The sequence below is a fragment of the Macrotis lagotis genome, chromosome 4, assembly GCF_037893015.1.
Source record: "Macrotis lagotis isolate mMagLag1 chromosome 4, bilby.v1.9.chrom.fasta, whole genome shotgun sequence".
Classification (NCBI taxonomy): domain Eukaryota; kingdom Metazoa; phylum Chordata; class Mammalia; order Peramelemorphia; family Peramelidae; genus Macrotis; species Macrotis lagotis.
In genome coordinates, this window is record NC_133661.1 from 73,130,581 (window position 1) to 73,156,423 (window position 25,843).

Sequence of the window (25,843 nt, forward strand, 5' to 3'; positions counted from 1 at the left end):
AAAAAAGCAGGGGTAGCAATCTTTACCTCAGACAAAGCAACAGCAAAAAATAGCATTAAAAGAGATAAGGAAGGAATCTTTATCCTCCTAAAAGGTACCATAGACAATAAAGTTATTTCAATACTGAATATACTAGAGGGAGACCTCAACCTCCTGCTCTTAGATCAAGATAAATTGAATCATAAAATAAACAAGAAAGAAGTTAGGGAGGTAAATAGATTGCTAGAAAAATTAGATATGGTAGACTTATGGAGGAAACTGAATGGGGATAGAAAGGAATAGACCTTTTTCTCTGCAGTACATGGAACTTATACAAAAATTGCCCATGTACTAGGACATAAAAACCTATTAATCAACTGCAGAAAGGCAGAAATAGTGAATACATTTTTCTCAGGTCACAATGCAATAAAAGTCATATGCAGGGGTGGCTAGATGGCACAGTGTATAAAGCACTGGCCCTGGAGTCAGGAGTACCTAAGTTCAAATCCGGTCTCAGACACTTAATAATTATCTAGCTGTGTGGCCTTAGGCAAGTCACTTAACCCCATTTGCCTTGCAAAAAAAAAATACCTAAAAAAAAAGTCACATGCAATATTGGGCCAAGGAGACATAGACCCAGAAAAAATTGGAAACTGAATAACCTAATTTTAAAAAATGAGTGTACCAAAAAACAAATTATAGAAAGAATTAACCATTTTATCCTAGATAATGATAATAATGAAACAATATACCAAAACCTATGGGATTCATTCAAAGCGACTCTCTCAGGGGATATATTATAGCTATAAATGCTTACATGAATAAATTGGAGAAAGAGGAAATCAATGCAACTAAAAACATTAGAGAAAGAACAAATCAAAAATCCTCAATTAAATACCAAATTAGAAATTCTAAAAATTAAAGGAGAAATTGATAAAATTGAAAGCAAAAAAACTATTGAATTAATAAATAAAACCAAAAGTTGGTATTATGAAAAAACCAATAAAATTGATATACCTCTGGTCAATTTGATTTAAAAAAAAGAAAGAGGAAAACCAAATTGCTAGTATCATAAATGAAAAAGGTGAACTCACCACCAATGAGGAGGAAATTAAAGTAATAATTTGCAATTATTTTGCCCAACTCTATGCCAATAAATTTGATAATCTAAGTGAAATGGATGAATATTTACAAAAATATAAGTTGCCCAGGTTAAATGAAGAAGAGATTAAATACCTAAACAACCCTATCTCAGAAAAAGAAATTGAACAAGCCATTATTGAACTTCCTAAGAAAAAAGCTCCAGGGCCTGATGGATTCACAAGTGAATTCTACCAAACATTTAAGGAACAATTGGTTCCAATTCTACATAAAGTCTTTGGAAAAATAGGGAAAGATGGAACTCTGTCTAACTCTTTCTATGAAACCAATATGATGCTGTTACCTAAACCAGGAAGAGTTAAAACAGAGAAAGAAAATTATAGACCTATTTCCCTTATCAATATAGATGCAAAAATATTAATTAAAATCTTAGCAAAATGATTACAAGTTATCACTAGGATAAAACAATATGATCAAGTAGGATTTATTCCAGGAATGCAGGGTTGGTTCAATATTAGGAAAACTGTTAGTATACTCAATTATATCAACAACAAACCTATCAGAAATCATATGATCATATCAATAGATGCTGAAAAAGCTTTTGACAAAATATAGCATCCATTCCTATTAAAAACACTAGAGAGTGTAGGAATAAATGGATTGTTCCTTAGAATAATTAGCAGTATCTAATCTGAAACCATCAACAAGCATTTTCAATGGGGAGAGGCTAAGAGGCATTTCCAATAAGATCAGGGATGCAATTAGGGTGCCCATTATCACCACTACTATTCAATATTATATTAGAAATGTTAGCTTCAGCAATTAGAGAAGAAAAAGAAATTGAAGGAATTAGAATTGGGAAGGAAGAGACAAAATTCTCACTCTTTGCAGATGACATGATGGTCTACCTAGAGAATCCCAAGAAATCATCCAAAAAACTACTGGAGACAATTAGCAATTTTAGCAAAGTTGCAGGTTATAAAATAAACCCTCATAAATCCTCAACTTTTCTATATGTGTCTAGCAAGATACAGCAGGAAGAGCTACAAAGAGAAATCCCATTCAAAGTAACCTCAGACAATATAAAATACTTGGGAGTCTATTTGCCAAGACAGACTCAGAATGTTTTTGAAAACAATTATAAAACACTTCTCACACAAATTAAATCAAATTTAAATAACTGTGCAAATGTCAACTGCTCATGGATAGGTAGAGCTAATATAATAAAAATGACAATTCTACCAAAACTAAATATATGTTTAGTGCCCTATCAATCAAAATTCCAAAAACTTACTTTAACGAGTTAGAAAAAATTGTAAGTAAATTCATATGGAGAAATAAAAAGTCAAGAATTGCCAGGAGTTTAATGAAAAAAAGGGCAAAAGAAGGTCACTTAGCCCTACCTGATCTAAAATTATATTATAAAGCATAAGTCATCAAAACTGTTTGGTATTGGCTAAGAAATAGAGTGGTGGACCAGTGGAATAGACTATGTGTAAAAGCAGGAGATGATTATAGTAATCTGCTGTTTGATAAATCCAAAGAGTCCAGCCTTTGGGATAAAAACTCCCTCTTTGATAAAAACTGCTGGGATAATTGGATGTTAGCATGGAAGAAATTTAGATTAGATCAACACCTCACACCCTTTACCAAGATAAGATCCAAATGGTTATAGGACTTAGACATAAAAAAAAATACTATAAGCAAATTAGAAGATCAAGGACTAGTTTACCTGTCAGATCTATGGAAAGGAGAGCAGTTTATGACTAAGGAAGAGTTGGAGATCATCACCAAAAACCAATTAGATGATTTCAATTACATTAAATTAAAAAGCTTTTGCACACATAAAACCACTGTAACTGATCAAAAGAAATGTAGTAAACTGGGAAACAATCTTTACAACTACTGATTCTGACAAATGACTCATTTCTAAAATATACAGAGAATTGAGTCATATTTTTAAAACAAAAAAGCCATTCCCCAATTGACAAATGGTCAAAGGATATGCAAAGGCAATTTTCAGATGAGGAGATCAAAGCAATTCATAGCCATATGAAAAATTGCTCTAAATCATTAATTATTAGAGAAATGCAAATTAAAGCTTCTCTGAGGTACTACCTCACACCTCTCAGATTGGCCAATATGACCAGAAAGGATAATGAGCATTGTTGGAAGGGTTGTGGGAAATCTGGGACACTATTACACTGTTGGTGGAGCTGTGAACTCATCCAACCTTTCTGGAGAGCTATTTGGAACTATGCCCAAAGGGCAACAAAAATGTTCATACTCTTTGACCCAGCAATACCACTACTGTGTCTATATCCTGAAGAGATGATGAAAAAGGGTAAAAACATCACTTGTACAAAAATATTTATAGCAGCCCTGTTTGTGGTGGCAAAGAATTGGAAATCAAGTAAATGTCCTTCAATTGGGGAATGGCTTAGCAAACTATGGTATGTGTATGTCATGGAACACTATTGTTCTATTAGAAACCAGGAGGGATGGGATTTCAGGGAAGCCTGGAGGGATTGGCATGAACTGATGATGAGGGAGTTGAGCAGAACCAGAAAAACACTGTATACCCTAACAGCAACATGGGAATGATGATCAACCCTGAAGGACTCACTCATTCCATCAGTGCAACAATTGGCAACAATTTTGGGCTGTCTGCAAAGGAGAGTGCCATCTGTATCCAGATAAGGAGCTGTGGAGTTTGAACAAAGTTCAAGGACTATTTCCTTTAATTTAGAAAAAAAAACAGATATCTTATTGTCTGATCTTGTTACCTCTTAGACTTCTTGTCTCTTCTTTAAGGATATGATTTCTCTCTCATCACACTCAGTTTGGATCAAGGTACAACATGGAAACAAAGACTGACAGATTGCTTTCCGGGGCTGGGGGGTTGGGGGAGGGAAGTAAGATGGGGGGGATTATAAAACTCAACATCTCTAATTAAAAATAAATTGAAAAAATAAAATGAAGTCAGATTAACCAAAAGTTTGTCTATTTTATTGACTTTTTCAGAAACCAACTCTTAGTTTTTTTATGAAATCAATGGTTTTGAGATCAACAGCTGCTATTTAAAAATAAATAAGTTTATTCAAATATACAAAGTAAATTTTAGTCAAATGAGCTGTCATATTGGTCTGAATATAAGCTGAAGCTTTTCTCCAACTCCTGCTTGTTTAAAAGTGAAGCCCGTAGTCAGTTATTTTGCCTTGTGATTGTTTGTGTATTATGTGTATGGGGAGGAATTTCTTTCAAAGTGATCTTATTTTAGTGTGTTCCAGTACCAGGATCTATGTGATAATTATTTCAAGTACTGACCTCTTCCTTCTTCTTCTCCTCTCTTCTATTTCCCTTTTCCTTTTTCTGTTACTTCTTCCTCACCCTCATCCTCCTCTGCAGTCTACTGCTGTTCTCTGCTCTCCTCCTCTCCTCTCTCTCTTATTACCTTTCCTCCTCACTTGATGTTGTTATAAGTAATAAGAGAACATCATTCAAATGTCATTTGGAAACATTCATTATTTTGTCAAAATTTTTTAATTTCACTTAATTATTGCCAGCTTTTCTCAAGTTATTTTCCATACGTTTATATTTGTCAACATTTCATTCAATTTCCAACCAATATATTTGTCTTGTCTGAATCCAGTTTTTCTTTTGTAATTTACAAGTCCTTGTTATGCTATAAAAATAAAAATGAAACAATAAAGATTTTGAAATGTCTTCTGAATCATCAAAGAGAGATCGCATTATATTCAGCATAGTGTTTATGTCAAATAACATTTTGTTGTATTCTACTTCTATTTTTAAATAACTATTTAATTCTTAAGATGGTAAAAGGTCCTGTGTTCAGATTCTACCTTCTCTAGGAAACCTTTCTTGTCTCCCTCACCCCTACTACTTCTTCCTTATGCTTTCCTTTGAAGATTACATTTTATTTATTTATTTATTTTATGTTTTGCTAGACAAATGGGGTTAAGTGGCTTGCCCAAGACCATACAACTAGGTAATTATTAAGTGTCTGAGGCCAGATTTGAATTTAGGTACTCCTGACTCCAGGGCCAGTGCTCTGTCTACTGTGCCACCTAGCTGCCCCTTAAGATTACTCTCAATCTACTCAGTACAGATCTTGTATATATAGTGAGTATATATCTTGTATATGTAGTAAGTATTCTCTCTGGGTTACATCTTCCCTTCAGGATTATAGGCATACCCTGAAGATTTGAGGTATCTAATGCTATTGGCTTGAGCCTCTATTGGTTCTGTTCCCCCACTGTTAGCAGCCAGTGACTAGTGTCTTAATTCAATTTAACTGCATGACAGTAAATACTTTTTACCAAAAAAAAAAAGGGGAGGTGAGGGGGTAGGGTATTTACATCAAAGATATGGCAAAAGCAAAAGCACAAACATTTTCTCCCATTTCCCTGAGAGCATATTGTCCCCTCTACCATCTCAGTCTTTAAACACAGTTCTACAAAACATCAGTACCACAAAGTTTCAGGTCCAAATGTATCTGGAGAATAAATTCTCATCTCAGTTGCTGCTAGACTGAATTCCAAAAGTCCAGATCTACTCTTCAGGACAATTTTTTGGGATGCTGGACACTAAGATGATGGAATGCTAAGAAACTCTTTTATGCTTTTTTTTAAATTCATGAGGTCATATATCAGATTATTGATGTCATAGGAAGAGGGAAGGGAAGGGAGAGAGAAAAATGTGGTACTCAAAATTTTACAGAAAGTGAATGTTGAAAACTATCTTTATATGGAATTGGAAAAAAATTAAAATTAAAATAACAGGGTCACAGTCTCTGATTCCTTCACCTAAAATGAAGTAACAAATAAAAGCAAAGAACCAAGATCCATGAATATATCCTTATGGGGTTGGGGCCAAGACTTATAGCATTATCCTTCATTGGATATATCATCAAAAGAATCAAAATAAGAACAGACAGACAAAACCCAAATGACTTTTGAAGACATTGCAAGTTCTGGGCCTTCAATTACAGTCAATCAAAGAAGCTTCTGTCTATTGCATGGATAATGCAGAATGTTTACTCATGTTCCCAATGTCCTCCAAGGCATGCCATTAAGAGATGCTAGACAACACCATAATGCACAGTGAGTTTGTCCTGGATCCATCTGACCTCAGACAATGACTACATGTGTGACCCTAGGCAAGTCATTTAACCTCTCTCTACTTCATTTTCCTCATCAATAAAATTGAGATAATAGCGCCTACTTCCCAGGGTTATTGTCAAGCATAAAATAAAATGCTATTTGGAAAGTAACAAATCTTAAAATGCTTTATAAAATTAGTTATTATTTCATGACATGTCATCATTTCTTTCTCAGAAGCAAGATCCATGACCTCTTCCATGTGCAATTAGCATCATTCCCCTGTTATAGAGATAAGATGTCATTGCATGATGTCTCCCCAATTAGAGTTCTTTGGGGGCAAAGTAGATAGATGAAATATTCTCACTGTGCCTCCACCCTCATGAACAAAGCTCATATGAAAGTGTACAACTCACAAAGGACTGAAATATTGCTTTACTTAATATTTTTCATTGATTGCTGCATGTGAGAGCCAAAATCTAGGGGAACTGGGATCCTGAAAGTAGCATACCACATAGAAAAATTAAAAGACTGCTGGGAATTCAGTGCCCAAAAGAACTTCCTGAAGCAAATTTGGATCACTGGCTCACCCAGTCCCTGGAATCTCTCCAGAAAGATATGGATTCATGCCCATATTCTAACTGTCTATTTAAAAAATTGCCTACAGCCTATTGGAGAGAGAAAGAAACTGCAGATTACCTGGATCTGCCATGAAAATGGGGAGAAGGAAGAAAGAGAAGAGGTTATGGTAGGAGAGTCACTGAAGTCACCATCACTGGTCCAGAATTAGCTACTATGGCTTGATGAGTGAGAAGGGTATGTCCCAAGTCAACTCTGTTCAGAATTTTGAGACTCTCTAACACTGCCATTTTGGCACTTATTCTACTGCTACTCTGTCTTAAGTTGTCACAATTATCCTTCTCAATATCTTCTCTTTCAAGAAACAGAACTCTGAAATCTCTCTGTATGAATATTGCTTTTTATTCTTTCATTTTTCCTCACCCTTCTAAACCTCTTCTTCCTTATTCCAATTTGAAGTCACTCTGTCTCTTTCTGTTCTTCTAGTTCATCATCCCCACTCTGAATTCACTTGCCTCTTCTATTAATACCCATGCCACATGCTTTCATCTTAGCCTCTCCTCATCTACTGACTCTTACTCATCACCTACAAACATACTAAAGTCTCTTTATTCATAAAAGAAACACCTTCCCTTAAGCCTATCAGTCCTTCAAGTTATTGGAATGAGATCATGGCTCTACAACTGGAAGGAATCTTACATGCCATTTGGAACAGCTTCATTTTTTAGATGAGAACATTGAAGCCCATAAAAGGTTAAGTGATTTGCCCAGGGTCACACAGGTACCAAGTTGCAGGGCTAGGACTTCGACCAAAGTCCTATGACTCCAGGCCCACCATTCTTTACTGTACTTCTAAAACTCTTCTCTCTTTCAAGAATTCCTATAAGTCATTGTTTGCCTCTACTTTTTTCATTGCCCATTTACTTCTTAACCATCTTGTAATCTATCTTCTACCTTATAATTCACTCAAAACTATTTCCTCAAACCTCAACAGTGATACTTAGTTGTTAAGTTTGATGGGCTTCTCACATTTATTAATATAATTTATTAATATATTTTTGACATTTTTTAAACACTTGCCTTCTTGGGTACTTTTTCTTCGTTCAGTCTTCATGATACTGTTGTTCTCTGCTTCTCTTCATCTGACTATTTCTTCTCTATCTTCATTGCTGGATCATCATCAATTCCATACTTCTCTTCCTCCTCCTTTTCCTCCTCCTCCTCTCTTCCTCATCTTCTTCCTTCTCCTTCTCTTCCTCCTTTCTTCTTCTTCTTCTTCTTCTTCTTCTTCTTCTTCTTCTTCTTCTTCTTCTTCTCTCTCTCTCTCTCTCTCTCTCTCTCTCATAAGCTTTTAGGAGCTCAATTCAACTTAAGTAGATGATTTCTAGACCTTTATGTATAGCTACAATCTTTCTCCCAAGCATATCACAAACTTCCTTTTAAACATCAATACTTTGATGGTTAAATAGACATTCCAAACTCACCATGCTGAAAAAAGAACTCACTGTCTTCTCCTAAACCTAATTATTCCTCTTCCAAAGTTCCATATTTATAAAGGGAAAGTTCATGACTAAACAAAAAAAGAGAACGGATAATTCTGACTAAATGAAATTTAGAAGTTCTTGCACAAAAAGACTAATGTAGCAAAAATTCAAAGACAAGCAAGAAACTTGAAAAATATTTGCAGCGAGTTTCTTTATAAAGGTGTCTCATTTCTAGAGAAATCAGTTATATTTATAAAAATAAGAACTATTGTCAATTGATAAGTATTCAAAAGATATAAATAAGCCGTTTTGAGACAAACAAATCCAAGTTACAATAGCCGTATAAAAAACTGTAAATCACAAAAATAGAGAAATACAGATTAAGACTACTGTGAGGTATTATTTTACATCCATCAGATTGGCTAAAATGAGAAAAAAGAAAAAGGAAAAATGATGGAGAGGCTTTAGGAAAGAAAGAACACTAATGCACTGTTGGTGAAGCTATGAACCACTTCAACCATTTTAGAGAGCAATTTGGAACTATGCCCAAAAAGCTATTAAACTGTGTAATATATACCCTTTGACCCAGTAATAACTCTACTAGGGCTACACCCTAAGGAGATCTAAGGAGGAAAACGGACCCATATGTATAAAAGTTGCTGTAGTTGTTGTTATTGTACATTTGTTTTAATAATGTCTGACTCTTTATAATATCTTTTGAAGTTTTCTTGGCAAACATACTGAAGTAGTTTATCATTTCCTTCTCCAGCTCATTTTACAGCTGAGGAAACTGAGTAAAGCAAGGCTAAGTGACCCATCCAGGGGCATATCACTATTAAGTGTTTTTGGCCAGGTTTGAACTCAGGAAGATGGGTCATCCTGATTTCAGGCTCAGCACCAACTGCCTAAAAATATTATAGCACTCTTTCTGTGATGGCAAAGAACTGGAAATAGGGGAAGGATACTTACCAATTAGGAAATGGCATATGAATGTGGTAATGTAGAAATATATAGAATGTGATGGTAAAAAATTTTGAGATGAGTTCAGGAAAATCTGGGAATTGTTATGTGAAATAATAAAAAGTGAAATGAGCAGATCCAAAGGAAAAATTTGTACAGCAATAATTTTTAAAAAATTATCAACTTCGAAAGACTGATTACCATTTCACCATTATCAACTACAATTCCAAAGGACAAATGATGAAGCACACTATGCACCACCTGATCATTCTCTAATGCTAATTTTCTTCTCCTTTTTTCTTATTCTATTCTTTTCCTCTTTTGTGGTCATGATTAATTTGTTTTATGTGACTATGTATTTGTAATGGATTTTATTTCTCTTAGCCTTCCCAATAGGTAGAAAAAGTAGAGAAGAAGGAGTTAATTAAGAACTGAAAATAAAAGTAAATTATAGAATTTAATTAAAAAAAGAAAGAAAAAATTCTAATTTATGTTGTGAGTGGCATTTTTCCAATTTTACAAGATAATAACCTAGGAGTCATCCTAAACTTTACACTTTCTCTCTCTCCATATCCAATCAATTGCTAAGTCATCGATTTTATCTTCCATATATTTTTCATTCATCCTCTGCTCTCTACTGTCTGCCCACTAACTCATGACCTTTTCGTCTCCAGTATGAATTATTCCAGTAACCTCCTAATTGGACTCCCTCATTCCAGTCAATCCACTCCTTTCCCTAATACTCTTCCAAACAACTGACAAAATAATCTTCTAAAGTGCAGATCTGTCCACTTCAATCCCCTGCAGAAGAATTTTCACTGGCTCCCTATTACCTTTAGGTAAGTATTTAACTAAGTATTTAAAGTCCAGTATCTGACTCATTTATCTTTCCAGACTTATTTCACATTCAAATTTTAGCCAAACAGCTCACTTGCTTTTCCCAGAACTCAGCATTTCATTTCGCATCTCCATGATTTTTCCATGTTGCCTTTCATGATCAGAATGTGCATCCTTATTACTCTATTTCTTAATAACCCCATTTTCCTTCAAGTCTCTTTATAATAATGCTGCTATCCCCTCCATTACAAAGTTGTCAAACATCAACATAATAAGGAAACATAACATATTGCATAAAATTACTTCCCCATCATTCTTTGCTTTCTGTTATTTTTATGTCCCCACTATATAAACAGTAAAATATAAATTCCCTAAGGACTGGGACTATGACATTTTTTATTTTTGTATTCCCTAGCACCTAACATAATGGCTTACAAATAAATGATCAATTAATATTTCTTATATTAAATTCAATTAATTGCAAAAGGGCTATGGTTATTTGCAATACAAAATTTTGATGCCCCTCAGCTGCTATTCACTCCCTCCTAAACAAAGTTCAAACAACTTTGCTTAGTGTTCAAGGATCTCTGCTACCTCATTCTATCCAAACTTTATCTCAAACTACTAATAACTCACATTTATCTAGTGTTCAGAAGTTTTAAAAGCATTTCTTCACTCAGTGATGGAAATAATGCAAACATGATACTCATTTTACAGATGAAAAAATTGAGTTTTTAAAAATGTATTAATTCAACCTCACAAAAGTATCAAAGTCAAGGTTTGAAACCAGATCTTCTGAAACTCATAGCCAATGGTCTTTGGACCTATCACATTCCTACACAACCCAACCTTTAGTCCTGCCAAACTCTTTACTGTTCCCAGTAGGAATCTTGGGTGGTGTGAACATAACCTATACCTACAGCATTGATGATGCTTGGACAATCCCTCAATGGCAGCTGTGATTGTCCACATTGACCTGCCTAGGGAAAAAAAAAAACAATGGAAAAGAATGCCTTTACTCTATTTTTTATGGAGCTGATTTCTCTTCCAAGTCCAGCTATTTCCCATGTGGTTATCACACACACACACACACACACACACACACACACACACACACACACGATATTCAACTTGGCTGAGCAGCAGACCCCAGGCCTGGCTGCTGAGTGACTAACAGTCACCGATGAGCTGTAATGTAAACTCTGGTTCTGTGTGTACAAGTAATTTTCCAAACACATTGCAGTCACATTTGCCTTGACCAAACTCAGTGGCTTTAGAAGAAAATGGAGGCAAGATGACTATCACTTTTAAAAAATAGCATGTGGTACATACTCTAAAATATATACACTATTATGTGGTCTAACTTGAGGGCAGAAAACTCTTTTCATTGAAAGAGAGTGATTTTTCCTGGTTATGGGTAATCACAACATTGACTTCTCAGCTGCAAATACCAACAATCAAAACACATGTTTGGGATAAAATATGGAAGCAGGCTTTCTCCCTTGTGATCTGTTAGCATTGCTCCAACTGTGCATTCCTCATATAAGAAATAACTCCAACTTTAAACTCTGAAAAGTCCATAAAACCAGGACCATATTCAAAATCCTGACTCATAGGCTGTATGAACTCATGAAAAGTGACATCCAGGCTTGAGCCAATTATCCATGAAATTCAGACCACATGAACACATTGTCCTGAGTTATTCAGCTCATGGGATCATAGATTCAGAGCTGGGAGGAAGCTTATAGATCACTAGTTTGAATCTCCTCATTTTACAGTTGAGGAAACTGAGTCACCCAAATGTTAGTGCTGGCCCACAGCTCATGAAAATAACTTTATATTAACTTATCTGTCTTCATGATGAGTCTTTGCTAGGTGACTTCCTTAATAATAGAGCCAGTTTATATCTTTTCATTATCCTTAGATTTCATTCTCATTCATATGCTTTGGTGTTTTTGTTTTTGCAAGGCAGCAGGGTTAAGTGATGTGCCCAAGGTCACACAGCTGGGTAATTATTCAGTGTCTGAGACAGTCACATTTGAACTCAGGTCTTCCCAACTCTAAGGCTGGTGCTCTAATGCACTGCGTCACCTAGCAGCCCTCCTTCATATGCTTTGTGATTCGATAACGTTTAACCTTCATCCTATTCTCCTCTGATACAATGCTCTAACTACAGAATCTCTGACCTTTGCACAGGTGGCCCCCCAGGTCTGGAATACTGTCCCTCTTTAGCTCTACTTTCTGACTTACTTTGAAAGGTTCAACTCAACCCACATACTTTCTAAGATTTATAATTTAGATATCTTTCTTATTTGGAGTCTCAGTATGACCATACAACAGACACTTAATAAATGTTTATTGATTGACTAACTACTTTAAAAAACTAGTTGTGTTGAACTGAGGAAATAAAAACCTGGCAAGGTTACACAGCTAATCAATGATAGAGTTGAAATTGAGGCAAATCCTCTTACTTCAGACGCAGTAATTTTCCTCCTGAGCCATACTAGATAAGGCAAAAGTGGGCTTTATCTTAAATCTTCTCGGCCATTATTTTAATTTCTTACTTTTCTTTGCTGGTAGAGACACCCATAAGCTTACAGAGCTGGTGCCTCTTCCTGTGTTATGCTTATGTAAATATCTCTGAATATGTGTACACATATATATATATATATGTATATATATATATAGGCAATAACCATTAAGCTAATACAAATGCTTGTTGAGCAATGATATGTAAACATCCTTCTAATTAGAAACATCTGCTTAGCTTTATTAAATAATGAGGTTTCCCTATGGGCACTGCTGTCTATACAGTGCAAAATAAAATGGAGAATTCACAATTATTGCTGATTTTTTTTATCAATATGGACATTCCAAGTGAACTATGGTTTTATTGTATGGTTGAAATCTCAATGTTACCAAAGGATAGTTAAAAAATAATCTCTCCAGGTATAAATAACAACTCTAGAGGGAAGCTAGGATAGAGTGCTGGACCTGGAGTCAGGAAAAGTCCTCCTCCTGAATTCAAATCTGGCCCCAGATACCTACTAGCCTTGTGACTCTCGGCAAGTCACTTAACCCAATTTGTCTCAGTTTCCTCATCTATAAAATGAGATGACAAAGCACTATGGATATACCGGAAAGTAAAAATCCTCTTCTTAAGCCAGAGACTCCAAGGTAAAAGCTATGTCTTTAACAAGAATATAAATTTGATATACACAGAAAAAATGCAACCTCTTTTCATCTGAAGATTTCTTAGAATTGTTTTAATAAGTCCATTATGTGTTTCAGACTCTGTGACAGTGAAAAGTGAAGGAAGTAAAACTACAAAGAAAAGAGAGATATGAATATGACCAAAGTTTTGGGGTCATTACTTGTGGCAAGGTGAAATGAAGTTGAAAGAAGGTAATAGGCATGTTTAATAATCCTTCCTTTTGAAAATTGCTATATAAGGTGAACCCCTAACTGTGGGGATCAAAAATGAGCCTCTGGTTATATTTATTGTTCTTTAACAAATGAGTCTCCCAATGGAAAGAAAGCAGAATGTTTTTCTTAAGAAATGATAAATTAATCCAAGGTCCCACTGAGGAATGCTCTGGATAATACATCTCAAAACCTCTTTCCTTAGGCATCTCACATCCCATAATTTTACACAGATATACACATACACACACAGATCAATTCAAAAGAATGTTGAAAAATAAAAATCTGCTTTGTTCTAACCTACATCCATTATCTTCATTCTTACACTTTCTGCCAGAGATGATTTTTCAGCCCAGGGAGGATGATTAATTTTGAAGATCTATGATTGATCTGAATAGGTGTTGAATAACCATAGGAAAGAGAAGAAATTGAAAACTATTAGTATAGTGGAGGTTTGCAGTAATGAGACCATAATATGGTTTTGTCTTAGATAATTAATAATAATAATAATAATAATAATAATAATGTCCTTCATTTTTTGAAGGAGACCATGACAACAGGGAGAAGATGCCATTACAAATGCTCACTGTCTCCCTGAAGGTAGATAGTTGGCACAATCCTGGTCCTGGCCCTGGAGTCAAGAAGACCTAAGTTTCAATCTAGTCTCTGACACTTTTTCACTATATGACCCTGGGCAAATCACTTAACTTTTATTTGCCTCAGTTATCTCATCTATAAAATGGGGATAGACCTGTTGTGAAGATCAAATTGTAAAGCATTTAACATAGGGAGCACTACATAAATATGAGCTGTTATTATCAGAAGCCTCTCCCCTCAGGTGTAGCCAGTCCTTCTCCCACGTCAGTGGCCCATTTTCATGACTGAGGTATGTTTTTGCTACAGTTGTCATCTCCCTGGATCACAATTTCATGTCCATTAGGAATGGGCTCTTGGGGTCTCCCAGTCATTCCAGGTGAGTTCCTCATCACCTCTGCCTCAGTCCACTCCCACTGCTAATGGATTTCTCCTTTGGAGCAGCCTTATATTAGTTCCTGTTGATCACCATCTTCCATTTGACTCTAGAGACCAGAATCACAGTAACAGCTGTGATTAGAAAGACCTGGGTCATGGCCTCCTGTTCCATTGCTTGTATCCAAACTGATCTCTATAAAACACCCCATGTGCAGAAGGAAAATCCTGCTAAGACCTTCAGACCAATAGCAGCTGTTCCTTGTTTTCAGGTTCTTTCTGTTGACTAATCTATTATCTTCTTTCATGTCATTTGTCATAATCTCTGCTTCATCAGGCAAATTAATCATCTGTCAGTATAGAGAAAATTTTTCTGAAAGATATCATCAGGGTATGACAAATGAGCAACAATAATTCAATTTGGCTAGTTCTATTTGAACAAAGGGAAGGGGGAGAATGAAGCAGGCTTCTAAGTTATCCACTTTTATCTCGATGATGTGCAAGTCACTTAAACTTTCTAAGCCTTATTTTCTCAACTGTAATATGGGGATGATAACACCTGAAAATACCTAAGATATAGGACTACTGTGAGGATCAGATGAGAAAATTTCTATAAAACATTTTGTAAACTTTCAAGTGCAATACAAATGCCAGCTATTGTCATCATCATCCTCAAAACTTACATATTTCAGGTTCAAAACACTCAAGAAAGATCTTGAATATTCATACTATTGTCTCATTTCTTCAATTCCCTTAAGCTAGCATAGACCTGAATTCAAGATTTTAGATATTAATGAATCTCCCTTTACTATTGTTGTTAATTGTTTTTTTTTTCAATTATGTTCAAGCCCATTTGGGGTTTTCTTGGCAAAGATCTTTGGAGGAACTGGGGTGGGGAGATGGGAAGAGAGTTATGAAATGATTTTAAGGTCAATATATACAAATATGGAATGATAATCGAGGTACCAGATTTCTTAAACTCCTCTTTGTGTTGTGTAAGAGAGAGACAGAGACAGAGTTGATATAAGCTTCCTATTAAGACTAGGGCTATTAAAGATCCAATGTTTCCCCTTTGTCCTTCTTGTTATTAGAGGGGGTGGGATATTCATTTATAAAAAACACTTATTCCAAAAGCATTAAAAATCATCTTGTCTTTATCTGGAAAAAAAAAACTACTATATACAGACAGAAAAAAAAAAAAACCCATAAGATTTAGAGAGCAGAAATTCCTAAGGGTATGCAAGACCATTCACCCTGCAGCAGTGAAGCAGGGGAGAGAGAGGAAGTAGAAAATGGGTAAATTCACCAAGTCCCAGTGCAACAGTCAATTCTATACAGGTATACTTCTTAAGCAGAAGAATGAGGCTGACAAACCGCCAATTAGTCATGATTATAGTCCATTGGAGGTAATAGATCCTTCCATTCAGAGCTCTCTGACCTGATAGGTATCTGCACCTAAAACCTCCAAAGTGCTCTGCCTCATCACATTTTTACCTCCCATAATCCTTATAGATAGCAAAAGTTATACTGTTCATTACCTACTTTGCTGCATATACAGATTCTATTATTACCAACCATTTCACTAAAGGCTGGTAAGCAAATATGTCTTCTGTGGAATAAGGAAATAATAAATATATTACACATTTTCTCATACATTTTTTCAAATGTGCATAGATACTATTATGGTGAACAAAATACAAATTCATTTACAATACATTATTCAATTCATAGCACTATTTTATCATCCTATATTTTCTCAATCAGTTGATACTAATTGGATCCGTGGGGGTCAAAATATTTTGACATTAAATTTCAGACTTTCTTTTCTTGAAAAGGTGACCTGCCCTAGAGGTCCTTAAAAGTAGATAGCCCTGAATCAGAAATCAATACTTTCAGGAAAATTATCATAAACAGGACAAAGTTTTCATTAGTTTGTAGCTCTCTAACCAGTGGTTGGGGAACTTGGAAATGAAATATCAAATACAGATGGTAATGTTGACATTGGAAATTCAGAGTTAGTCTATCTGTAAAATGAAAATAATGACCCCCCGCATAATACTTACTTCACTGAATACAAGTGTCATGGATTCACACTTGATGGAGAATGATCGATCACCTAATCCAACTCATTATTTCATAGATGAGGAAATCAAGATTTCTGAGATGAAGTGACAAGCTCAAAGTCACAGAAGTTGTTGTTTGTTTTCAGTCTTGTTCAACTCTTGTTTGGGATTCTCTTGGAAAAATGGTGGCTGACCATTGCCTTCTCCAGCTCATTTTACAGATAAGGAAATTGAGGCAAAGTTAAGTGACTTGTCCAGACTAACACAGCTGCTATCTAATGTCATATTTGACCTTGAGGACATGAGTCTTCCATACTCCAGAGCCTGTACTAATTACCCTAGTTAATGGTAGAGTCAAGATTTAAAGTTAAGTCCTCTGACTCCAAACCCGCCATTCATTCTACCATATGAAACTTCATGAGATAGTCTTTACCAACCATAAAATGCTTTAGAAAGTTATCATTATTATCATCATTAATGCAGTGCTATACCTAAAGTCAAGAGGATCTGCATTCAAACTCAGTCTCACACACTTACTGGTGACTGGCCCTGGGCAAGTCACATAAGCTCTGTTTGACTTTGTTTTCCTATCTTAAATATGGAGAAAATAATAACACTATCTCTCTGGGCTATTATGAGGATCAGAGAAGATAATTATTATAAATTATAATATAGTATATGGTACACAGTAAATGCTATATAAATGCTGGACATTGGGGGCAACTAGGTGGTACAATGGATAGAGAGAGCACCAGCCCTGGAGTCAGGAGGATCTGAGTTCAAATCCAAACTCAGATATTTAATACTTAGTTGTGTGACCTTGGGAAAGTCACTTAACCCCATTGCCTTAACCAAAAAAAAATAGAATTTTAGGCCAGAATTGTGATTTAATTGGTAAAGAAAAATGAAGGAAACTTCCTCCACCAATACAGATGTTTTCTTCTCTATGACTTACAGTCTGAAAGTTGCCTAGGGCACCAAAGGTTACCTGAGTTGCCCAAGGCCACACAGTCAGTTTGTTCCAGTTTGAAGTCCCTGGCAGGCTCCTATCTACCACTGCATGTGATCTTTCTATTATTATAATGTCAGGCAAGCCTCTCCACAACTCAGATGATGTAGTCATAGATGACACAGAGTATAATTACAAAGTGTTATTACAGTCAAAATAAGCTAAACCAATTAATTATTAATTATTAACCAATAAATAGGATATAAACTTCCTCAGAAGAGTTAAGACCCTAAATGAGGGGGCCAGTTTCCTTTATATAATGGGAAGTATAGAACAAAGAACAGGACTCAAAATCAATCAATATGATTGGTTACCAAGCTGAGGCTTGTAGGGGGGGACAGTATTTTTGATTAGAAATTGGGAATAAGAGACTAACAATAATCTTCATTTCCCCTTTCCCTAATAAAAATGTTTATTTTTTGAGTCCATCTGAAATGCTAAAGATAGTGGACCAGACTTCTTTGGATAACGAAACAGATATCTTTGAAGGATAACTTGGTGGTATACCAGAAACCCTGGTGTCTACCAGCATCCCTCAAGGATAACATATTTCCTTGAGTCAAGAATAGAACAGTGACTAATAGGAAAACTGAACTTCTAAATTTAGCTCATTACAGGACAGATGAGTTTCTGAACTAAGTTCAGAGATAAGGAACCATGATTTAGACAGTTACAGAACAAGATCAATAAATTGTAGATGGAATCAATTTAAAAAAAGACAACCATTCTAATCATTTCAGTGTAAACGAGCTATTAAGCTTCCCAATAATCCTGAAATAACATGTGAATAATCAACTTGAAGACATTAAGGGGTTTGGCCTTTGATGAAGACAACTGACTGTTGGGACTGATTAATAAAATTAGATATGCTCCTTGGGCCTATACATGGCCACTAAACTAAATATATTTGTGTGATTTTTAAGCTTCTTTAAAGATGAATCTTGGGGCAGTTAGGTGGTGCAGTGGATAGAGCACCGGCCTTGGAGTTAGTAGTACCTGAGCTCACATCCAGCCTCAGACACTTAATAATTACCTAGCTGTGTGGCCTTGGGCAAGCCATTTAACCCCATTGCCTTGAAAAAACCTAAAAAAAACCCCCAAAACTGAATCTGTCATCTCTTTCACAAGACTTCTAAAACCCCTCTTTGAGTTGAGCATAAAATTGCCCTAAGACTTTTGGGACACTGCATTTCATTAAAAAGTAATCCATTCAGCAGGTGAGGAGTTCAAATCCTAGACCTGGATATTGCTTATAGAGGAGATCCCTTTCCTTGAACCAGAGGGTACCAAAGAGGAGGTATGGTGGATAGAACACTAGGTTCCTCTCCAAGCTTTAGGTAGATTTTGACTGTGTGATTCTAGTCAATTCATGGCTTCTAGGTAATTCTTTAAGATTATAGGCATTAGACTAAACACCAAATCTATGTTAGTAGAGAGTTCTCTGGAAATTTTTTTACCAATGAAATCACAAATTTGATTAAAAAATTTTTTTTACAAAGTCCACCTTCACTGACTTAGTTTCTATTTGACTTAACACAATGGCATCCTTTGAAACATTCTCCTATTTTAACTCCCAAAGGGGAAAAAACACATAATTTCTTCATCCTTTCCCACCGAGAACAAAATCATTTGAGTATATGTAATTTAGAGAATTTTACTCTTGGCCTATGACAAAACTAAGCCACTTGACAGTTTCTGATATGTGCAGATATTTTTTAAAAATCCACTTTCTAAGAATAAGTGAACATGTGGCCTCCTCTATAAGTGTAAGTCTCTTGCTCACAAACCAGAGATCTTAATTAAAATGCTGCTAAAGGAAGCAAATCAATTAACAGATATCTTACAAGATGGTTTATTCTATCTTACACAGAGAAAATTGCTTATAAGTATCACATTACTGCTTTAGGTGATGCGTTAACAAAGGCTGCTGCCGAACTACATCGTTATCAAGTCAGATAAAAGATACCCTGGGAATCCTGAAGAATTATTATCATACAACACTTTGCCTTGAAATACAGCTCATCTTTCATCCTGCACGAGGAGTGCATAGACTCAGACAGGCAGGAACGCCCCATGGAGGACAGCTTCATCAATGCTAATGTCTCCAGATTTCTCAGGCTGGTACAGCAAACATTACTTTTGCAATAGAATGTTCTGTAAACATCAGGTTTAATATAATGGGAAGAGAAAAGAAATTCTAGCATGAGACATTTTGCAGTGAGAAGATATGGAAACAGTCAATAACCTTCAATTTGGACTGGTTCTTCAAGCTTTTCCCATCCCACATCCCAAAACTGAAATAAGCCCCTGTAAGTTGGAAGGGCATCTTCTGCCATTTTTGAAAGATTGAAAAGATTCTCATCCCATCATTTCCAGGTAACGAGTGATGAAAGAATATTGGATTTGGAGTCTATGGACCTGGGCCTGAGTCCCAGTCCTGCTACTGGACCAGGTTGCCTCTAAGATCCATTCCATCTACATCTACAATTCTATGGTCCTACTGTGTCACCATGAGTAAGTCATTTCTCCTCTCTACTTTCCTAATTTATACAATGAGCAAGTTGAACCAATTGATTTATTATAAATTTTTAAGCTCTGATTATGGGAATACTATATTCCTCTTGCATTCATTTATCTAGGACTTTTGGAGTAAAAATTTACCCTTTTTCTAAGGCCCTGGTCACCTTCCTCTTTTTCTCTTTTTTTGCCCTTAAAATAATGGTTAGGTTTTTAGGTTCCATGTCAACTATTTTCCATTCTGTCTTAGTCTCCATATTCTTCAAAGTTAGGAACATTGAATGTGCTTGATGCATCAGAGTTTTAAACTCTTAAGTGTTTGAAGTGAGGACAAGTTCCATAAACAATGCTTTGGATAAACTGTGTGATGAGTGGGAGAAAGAAAGAGATGGAGACCCTGGAGTCAAGGCTACTGTTAGCAGAAGCATGAGGGGATAGGAACTAGACAGAGAAGAAACTCACCCCTCCTATCCTTCCCCCCACCTTCAAATAGTTTTCCATTTTTAACTAATTATTCTTACTAATTTAGGTGCTAATCTCTTTTGTTTCAGAACTGCAGGAGATACTACAGTGCCCTCTAAATATATTTCTCCAAGGCAAAGCCCCCATGCATCTCACCTGAGTTGCATCTCTGGGGTTTTGTTCTAAGTACAACAGCAATGGAAGTAGCCAGAGATGCTGCATAGTAAGGAAAAAAGTTGTTATTCTGGATTCAAAGAAACTGGGTTAAAATCTCATCCCTAAATACCACCTGTTTGAACCTAGAAAAGTCCATTAATTTCTCTGGGCCTTGGTTTCCTCATCTGTAAATTGAGGGGGGTTAGACTACATAACCTTAGAAGTCCCTTGCAGTGCTAGGGCAATAATCCTGTGATATATATGTATAGTGTCCAGAAGGCTGGAGCAACAAGGAAAGTGGTTGATGAGGCAGATGGGGATGCCATTAGTTAGACCACAATGCTGATGAGGCCAGGCTTGCAGCTTAGATACTTGAGTGAGTTGGTTGATTTTTTTATGTTCCATAGCAATAGTCCCATGATCCATCTTACAAATGTAAGCTGTTGGTGAGAAAAGGAAATATTATGTGCATAGGTCAGTTCAAATCCATCCCCATTAATACCAGAACAACTCAAGCTCTTGCCCTACTACCAGAGGGCCATCATCCTCATCTAGGAAGGAAAGTACTTCCTCTTTTATTTTAAAAGACAAATGCACTTAGGAATTTTTTCTTCTACTCATTTGTCTCCATCAGTACACACGTGGTCTTCTATCCCTAGTGAATTAACAACCTTGAATGTTAAACTTCTGGGCTGATTCTCAGGCATCCATGGGAATGGTAGTAGTAACATGCCTAGACCAGGTCAATCACACACCATCAGAAAACAGCTGCCAGTTAAACTTCAATCACTTGAGCATCTCTGGAAAAGAAGAAAAGTATTTAGGGAACATTTACTTCATGTCCTTTGGCTGGGGGAGGGGGCCTGAGGGAGTGAGAGAGACATATCTTTATATAGATAAGCTTTCACAGGGATAAGGGGGGGGGCAGCTAAAATTTGGCAATTGAAAGTCCAAGAGAAGAGTTTGTTCAGTGGGGTTTCTAGAAGCAGCTGTGAGTTAAAGAGATCTGGGCACAATCTCTAGGAGCATTTGCCAATAGGTGATGAAGGTAGTGGGTGCTATTTGGACCAAATTCCCAGTGATTTTAATAGGACTTCTGGCAGGTCAATTCTGCAGCCCTGGGGAGTCTCTTTCACAACAAGCATACTGAATAAGCCTCATTGTTCATTATTAGTAAGGGATTTCCAATATCATTAAGCCCATAGACAGTAAGGAACAGGCATGGAATGGTAATCATCCAGCAAGATAATGGCCAGTCAATTGGCTGAGCCTTACCAGATCTAAAATTATATTATAAAGCATCAGTCATCAAAACTGTCTGGTACTGGCTAACAAATAAGAATGGTGGATCAGTGGAATAGACTCAATGCAAAAGAGATAGCAGGAAATGATTACAGTACTTTGCTGTTTGCTAAACCAAAGACTCCAGCTTCTGAGATAAGAACTCAGCCTTAGATAAAATTACTGGGAAAACTGGAAGATAGTATGGCAGAAACTAGGACTAGACTAACTTCTCATACCCTATACCAAGATAAAGTCAAAATAGGTGCAGTATTTAAATATAAAAGACAATATTATAAGCAAATTAGGTGAACAAGGAATGTTTACCTGTCAGATCTATGGAAAGGGGAGCAGTTTATGACCAAAGAAGAGTTAGAGAACATTATAAAATAACAAACTGAATAATTTTGATTACGTTAAATTGAAAAGCTTTTGCACAAACAAACCCACTATAACTAAGATCAATTGGAATAAAGTAAATTGGGAAACAATTTTTACAACCAGTGTTTCTGACAAAGGACTCATTTCTAAAATATATAGAGAATGGAGTCAAATCCATTTAAAAAAAAGTCATACCCCAATTGACAAATGGTCAAAGGATATGCAATTCTTGGAAGGGGAAATCAAAGCTATTTATAGTCATATGAAATATTGCTCTTAATCATTATTGATTAGAGAAATGCAAATTAAAGCATCTCTGAGGTACTACCTCACACATTTCAGATTGACCAATATGATCAGAAAGGACAATGATCGGTGTTGGAGGGGATGTGGGAAATCTGGGACAGTAATGCATTATTGGTGGAGCTGGGAACTGGTCCAACCTTTCTGGAGAGAAGTTTGGAATTATGTCCAAAGGACAATAAAAATGTGCATACCCTTTGGTCCAGCATACCTATACTGGGTCTATACCCTGAGGAGAATATTAAAAAGGGTAAAAATTTCACATGTACAAAAATATTCATAGCGGGTCTGTTTGTAGTGTCAAAGAATTGGAAATCAAGGGGATCCCCATCAATTGCGGAATGGCTAAATGAACTGTGGCATATATATGTAATGGAACACTACTGTTCTATAAGAAATCATGAAAATTCAGGTTTCAAAAAAGCCTAGAAAGACTTGAATGAATTAATGCTGAGTGAAATGAGCAGAACCAGAAGGACATTATACACACTAACACCAACATGGGGGTGATGATCAACCTTGATGGGCTTGCTCATTCCTTCAGTGCAATAATCTGGGACAAGTTTAGGGGATCTGTGGTGGAAAATACCATCTGTATCCAGAAAGAAACTATGGAGTTTGAATGAAGACCTTATCATCAATTTTTAAAAGTTGTCATATGCATTATACAGTTTTGCTATCTCTAATGTTTTCTTTCTTCCTTTTGGATTTTTTTTCTTTCAACACATTCAGTTTGGATCTATGCATACCATAGAAGCAACTATAAAGACTATATCAGATTGCCTTCTGTTGGGGGGGAGGGAAGGGAAGGAGGGGGAAAATTGTAAAATTCAAAAGCTTGCAGAAGAAATGATTGGTAGAAACTGCTGTATGTAACTGGAAATCAAATTTTAAAAAGTATATAATTTTTAAAAAAAAGATAATGGCCATCCAATGCTCCTTGGCATTGCCTCTTGTGAAGCATTTTCTTACTTTATCAAATACTTATTGACTCCCATGACTGATATAGGAGATAAAGAAAGGTGAAGAATAATCCAGTCCTTGCCTTCAAGTGGCTTACAATTTGGAATGTATATATAAAAGCGGTATTGATCATCATCAAGCAAAACAAATTTTTGAGCTCCTTGAGGGCAGGGACTATCTTTTGCCTCCTTTTGTATAGCTAGCACTAAGTACAGGGACTGTCACATAGTAGGCACTTAATAAATGTTCATTGATTGATTAGGTTAAGACACTGAACTAGAGACTTTCTAATGCCTCCATCTTCTAGTGCCCTCCCTTTCTATCTTATATCCAACTACTCACTATTGTTTAATTTTTTTCTATATTTACTTATGTATGTACTTGTCATCTTCCCCAGCACAATGCATATGCCTTGAGAATAGAGATTATTTCATTCTTTGTATTTGTATCCTCATTGCTTACAATATCTAACATATAGTGGGTGATACAGTGGATAGAGGGCCAGCATTGAAGTCAGGAGGACCTGAGTTTGAATGTGACATCAGACACTTACTAGCTGTGGGAGCTTGAGCAAGTCACTTAACCCTAATTCCCTCAAATCCAGGGTTTTCATCAGTCATCTAGATTCATATCTGACCACTGGACCCAATGACTATGGAGGAGAAGGTAAGGCTAGTGACTTAGCACAGCAGCCCCACACTCAAATCCAATTCACATGCTTGTCATGGTATCACCTCCTGATATCATGGCCTTCTTTGAGAAGGAAAGAAAACATCACTTAATAAATGCTTGGTGACTGATTGAATTGGAGCTGTGTAAATAGATAGCCCAATGACTTAGGCTTAAAAAAATCTTATTTATCAATCATTCCCTTAGGACTCCTTTAATCATCATGAACCAGTGGGAAGTGGTCAGAAGGTATCAGTGCATGCTCTGAAGAAAAAAATGGGGAAGGATTCTTCAAGTAAAATATCCTTTTAAGGACTCCCCTTTAAGGCAATATTGGAATTACAAAGAAATATGTGGAAGCTTGGAAAGCCTGCTTTGGAGTATGTGAAATAGAAGAGCCATTTTCTTCCTCTGCATATGTGGATGCTCTCTGATTATTTGCAATGAAGATGTGCTTGGATAGACTTCAGGAGATAGTGGAGGACATTATCGGTGGAGCTGGTGTGTTATGGTCCATGAGGTCATGAAGAGTTGAATGTGACTGAAGGATTAAAAACAACATCAAAAAATCTGTTTATTTCCTGTTGACTAGGATGACTAGAGGGACCCTATTGGGATGCTACATAAGGCTTTTTTTTAGATTTTTTTTTGCAAGGCAATGGGGTTAAGTGACTTGCCCAAGGCCACACAGCTAGGTAATTATTAAGTGTCTGAGGCCAGATTTGAACTCCAGGGCTGGTGCTTTTTCCACTGTGCCACCTAGCCGCCCATAAGGCTTTTTTGATAACAAATTAATCCAATAACTTTTTCAACTTGCCATATTACTTTGCCTCTGTAGATATGGACTATCTTTTCACAGTTGGTGAAAAGAAGGAAAGCAATGAATTTACATGTATGTGTATATATTGAAAGATATATATATATATATATATATATCTCTACACATACACACACACAGCACAAAGATTACTCGACAAGTGGTAGCCAATGAATTAATTGGTTGTTTGAGATACTTGTATTAACATAAACAGCTCCAAATTAAGTCTGACTGATAAAAGTTGAATTCAGCAACAGTATTGTTATATAGTATATTATTGCCCAGACCAACCATGAGACTTAAATTTATTTGGGATTTTGGGATTTATTATCTAGATAATTATTTCTAGTTGTTAGTGTAGATCCAGTTGAAGTATTATTACTTAAAAGTATCTACTGTTGTTGAGTCATTTCAGTCACATTCAACCCTTATAACCTTATTTGGGGTTTTCTTGGCAGACGTACTGATGTGGTTTGCCATTTCCTTCCCCAAATAATTTCTATAGAAGACAAACTGAGGTAAATAGGGTCAAATAGCTAGTATCTGAAGCTGGATTTGAACTCACAAAGAAGCATCTTCCTGATTCTGGACAGGGCCTTCTATCCATTGCATCATCTAGCTGCCCCTTAGAGAGGATCTTTTAGGGAGAATCAAAAACTTCCTAAAATAATCCAGGGAGTTTTTGACTCCTTATTCTAGCAACATCTTGAACCAAAAAGAGCTTCTAGGAAAAAGATCAAAACTCATAGGAATTTAGAATGGAAACTCTA

At 36.0% G+C, this 25,843-nt stretch overlaps 1 protein-coding gene across 3 annotated transcripts in view; it reads right to left on the minus strand.

Moving 5' to 3' along the window:
- Positions 1–3,449: 3,449 nt before the first annotated feature.
- The window catches only part of TMEM273 (transmembrane protein 273), a 203,732-nt gene continuing 181,338 nt past the window's right edge, over positions 3,450–25,843 (minus strand). For all 3 annotated transcript variants that reach the window (XM_074233131.1, XM_074233133.1, XM_074233130.1), the window contains one exon: positions 3,450–21,459. In XM_074233131.1, coding sequence (XP_074089232.1) covers positions 21,435–21,459 — 25 coding nt within the window. In that variant the 3' untranslated portion in view covers positions 3,450–21,434. The remainder of the gene's footprint in view (positions 21,460–25,843) is intronic.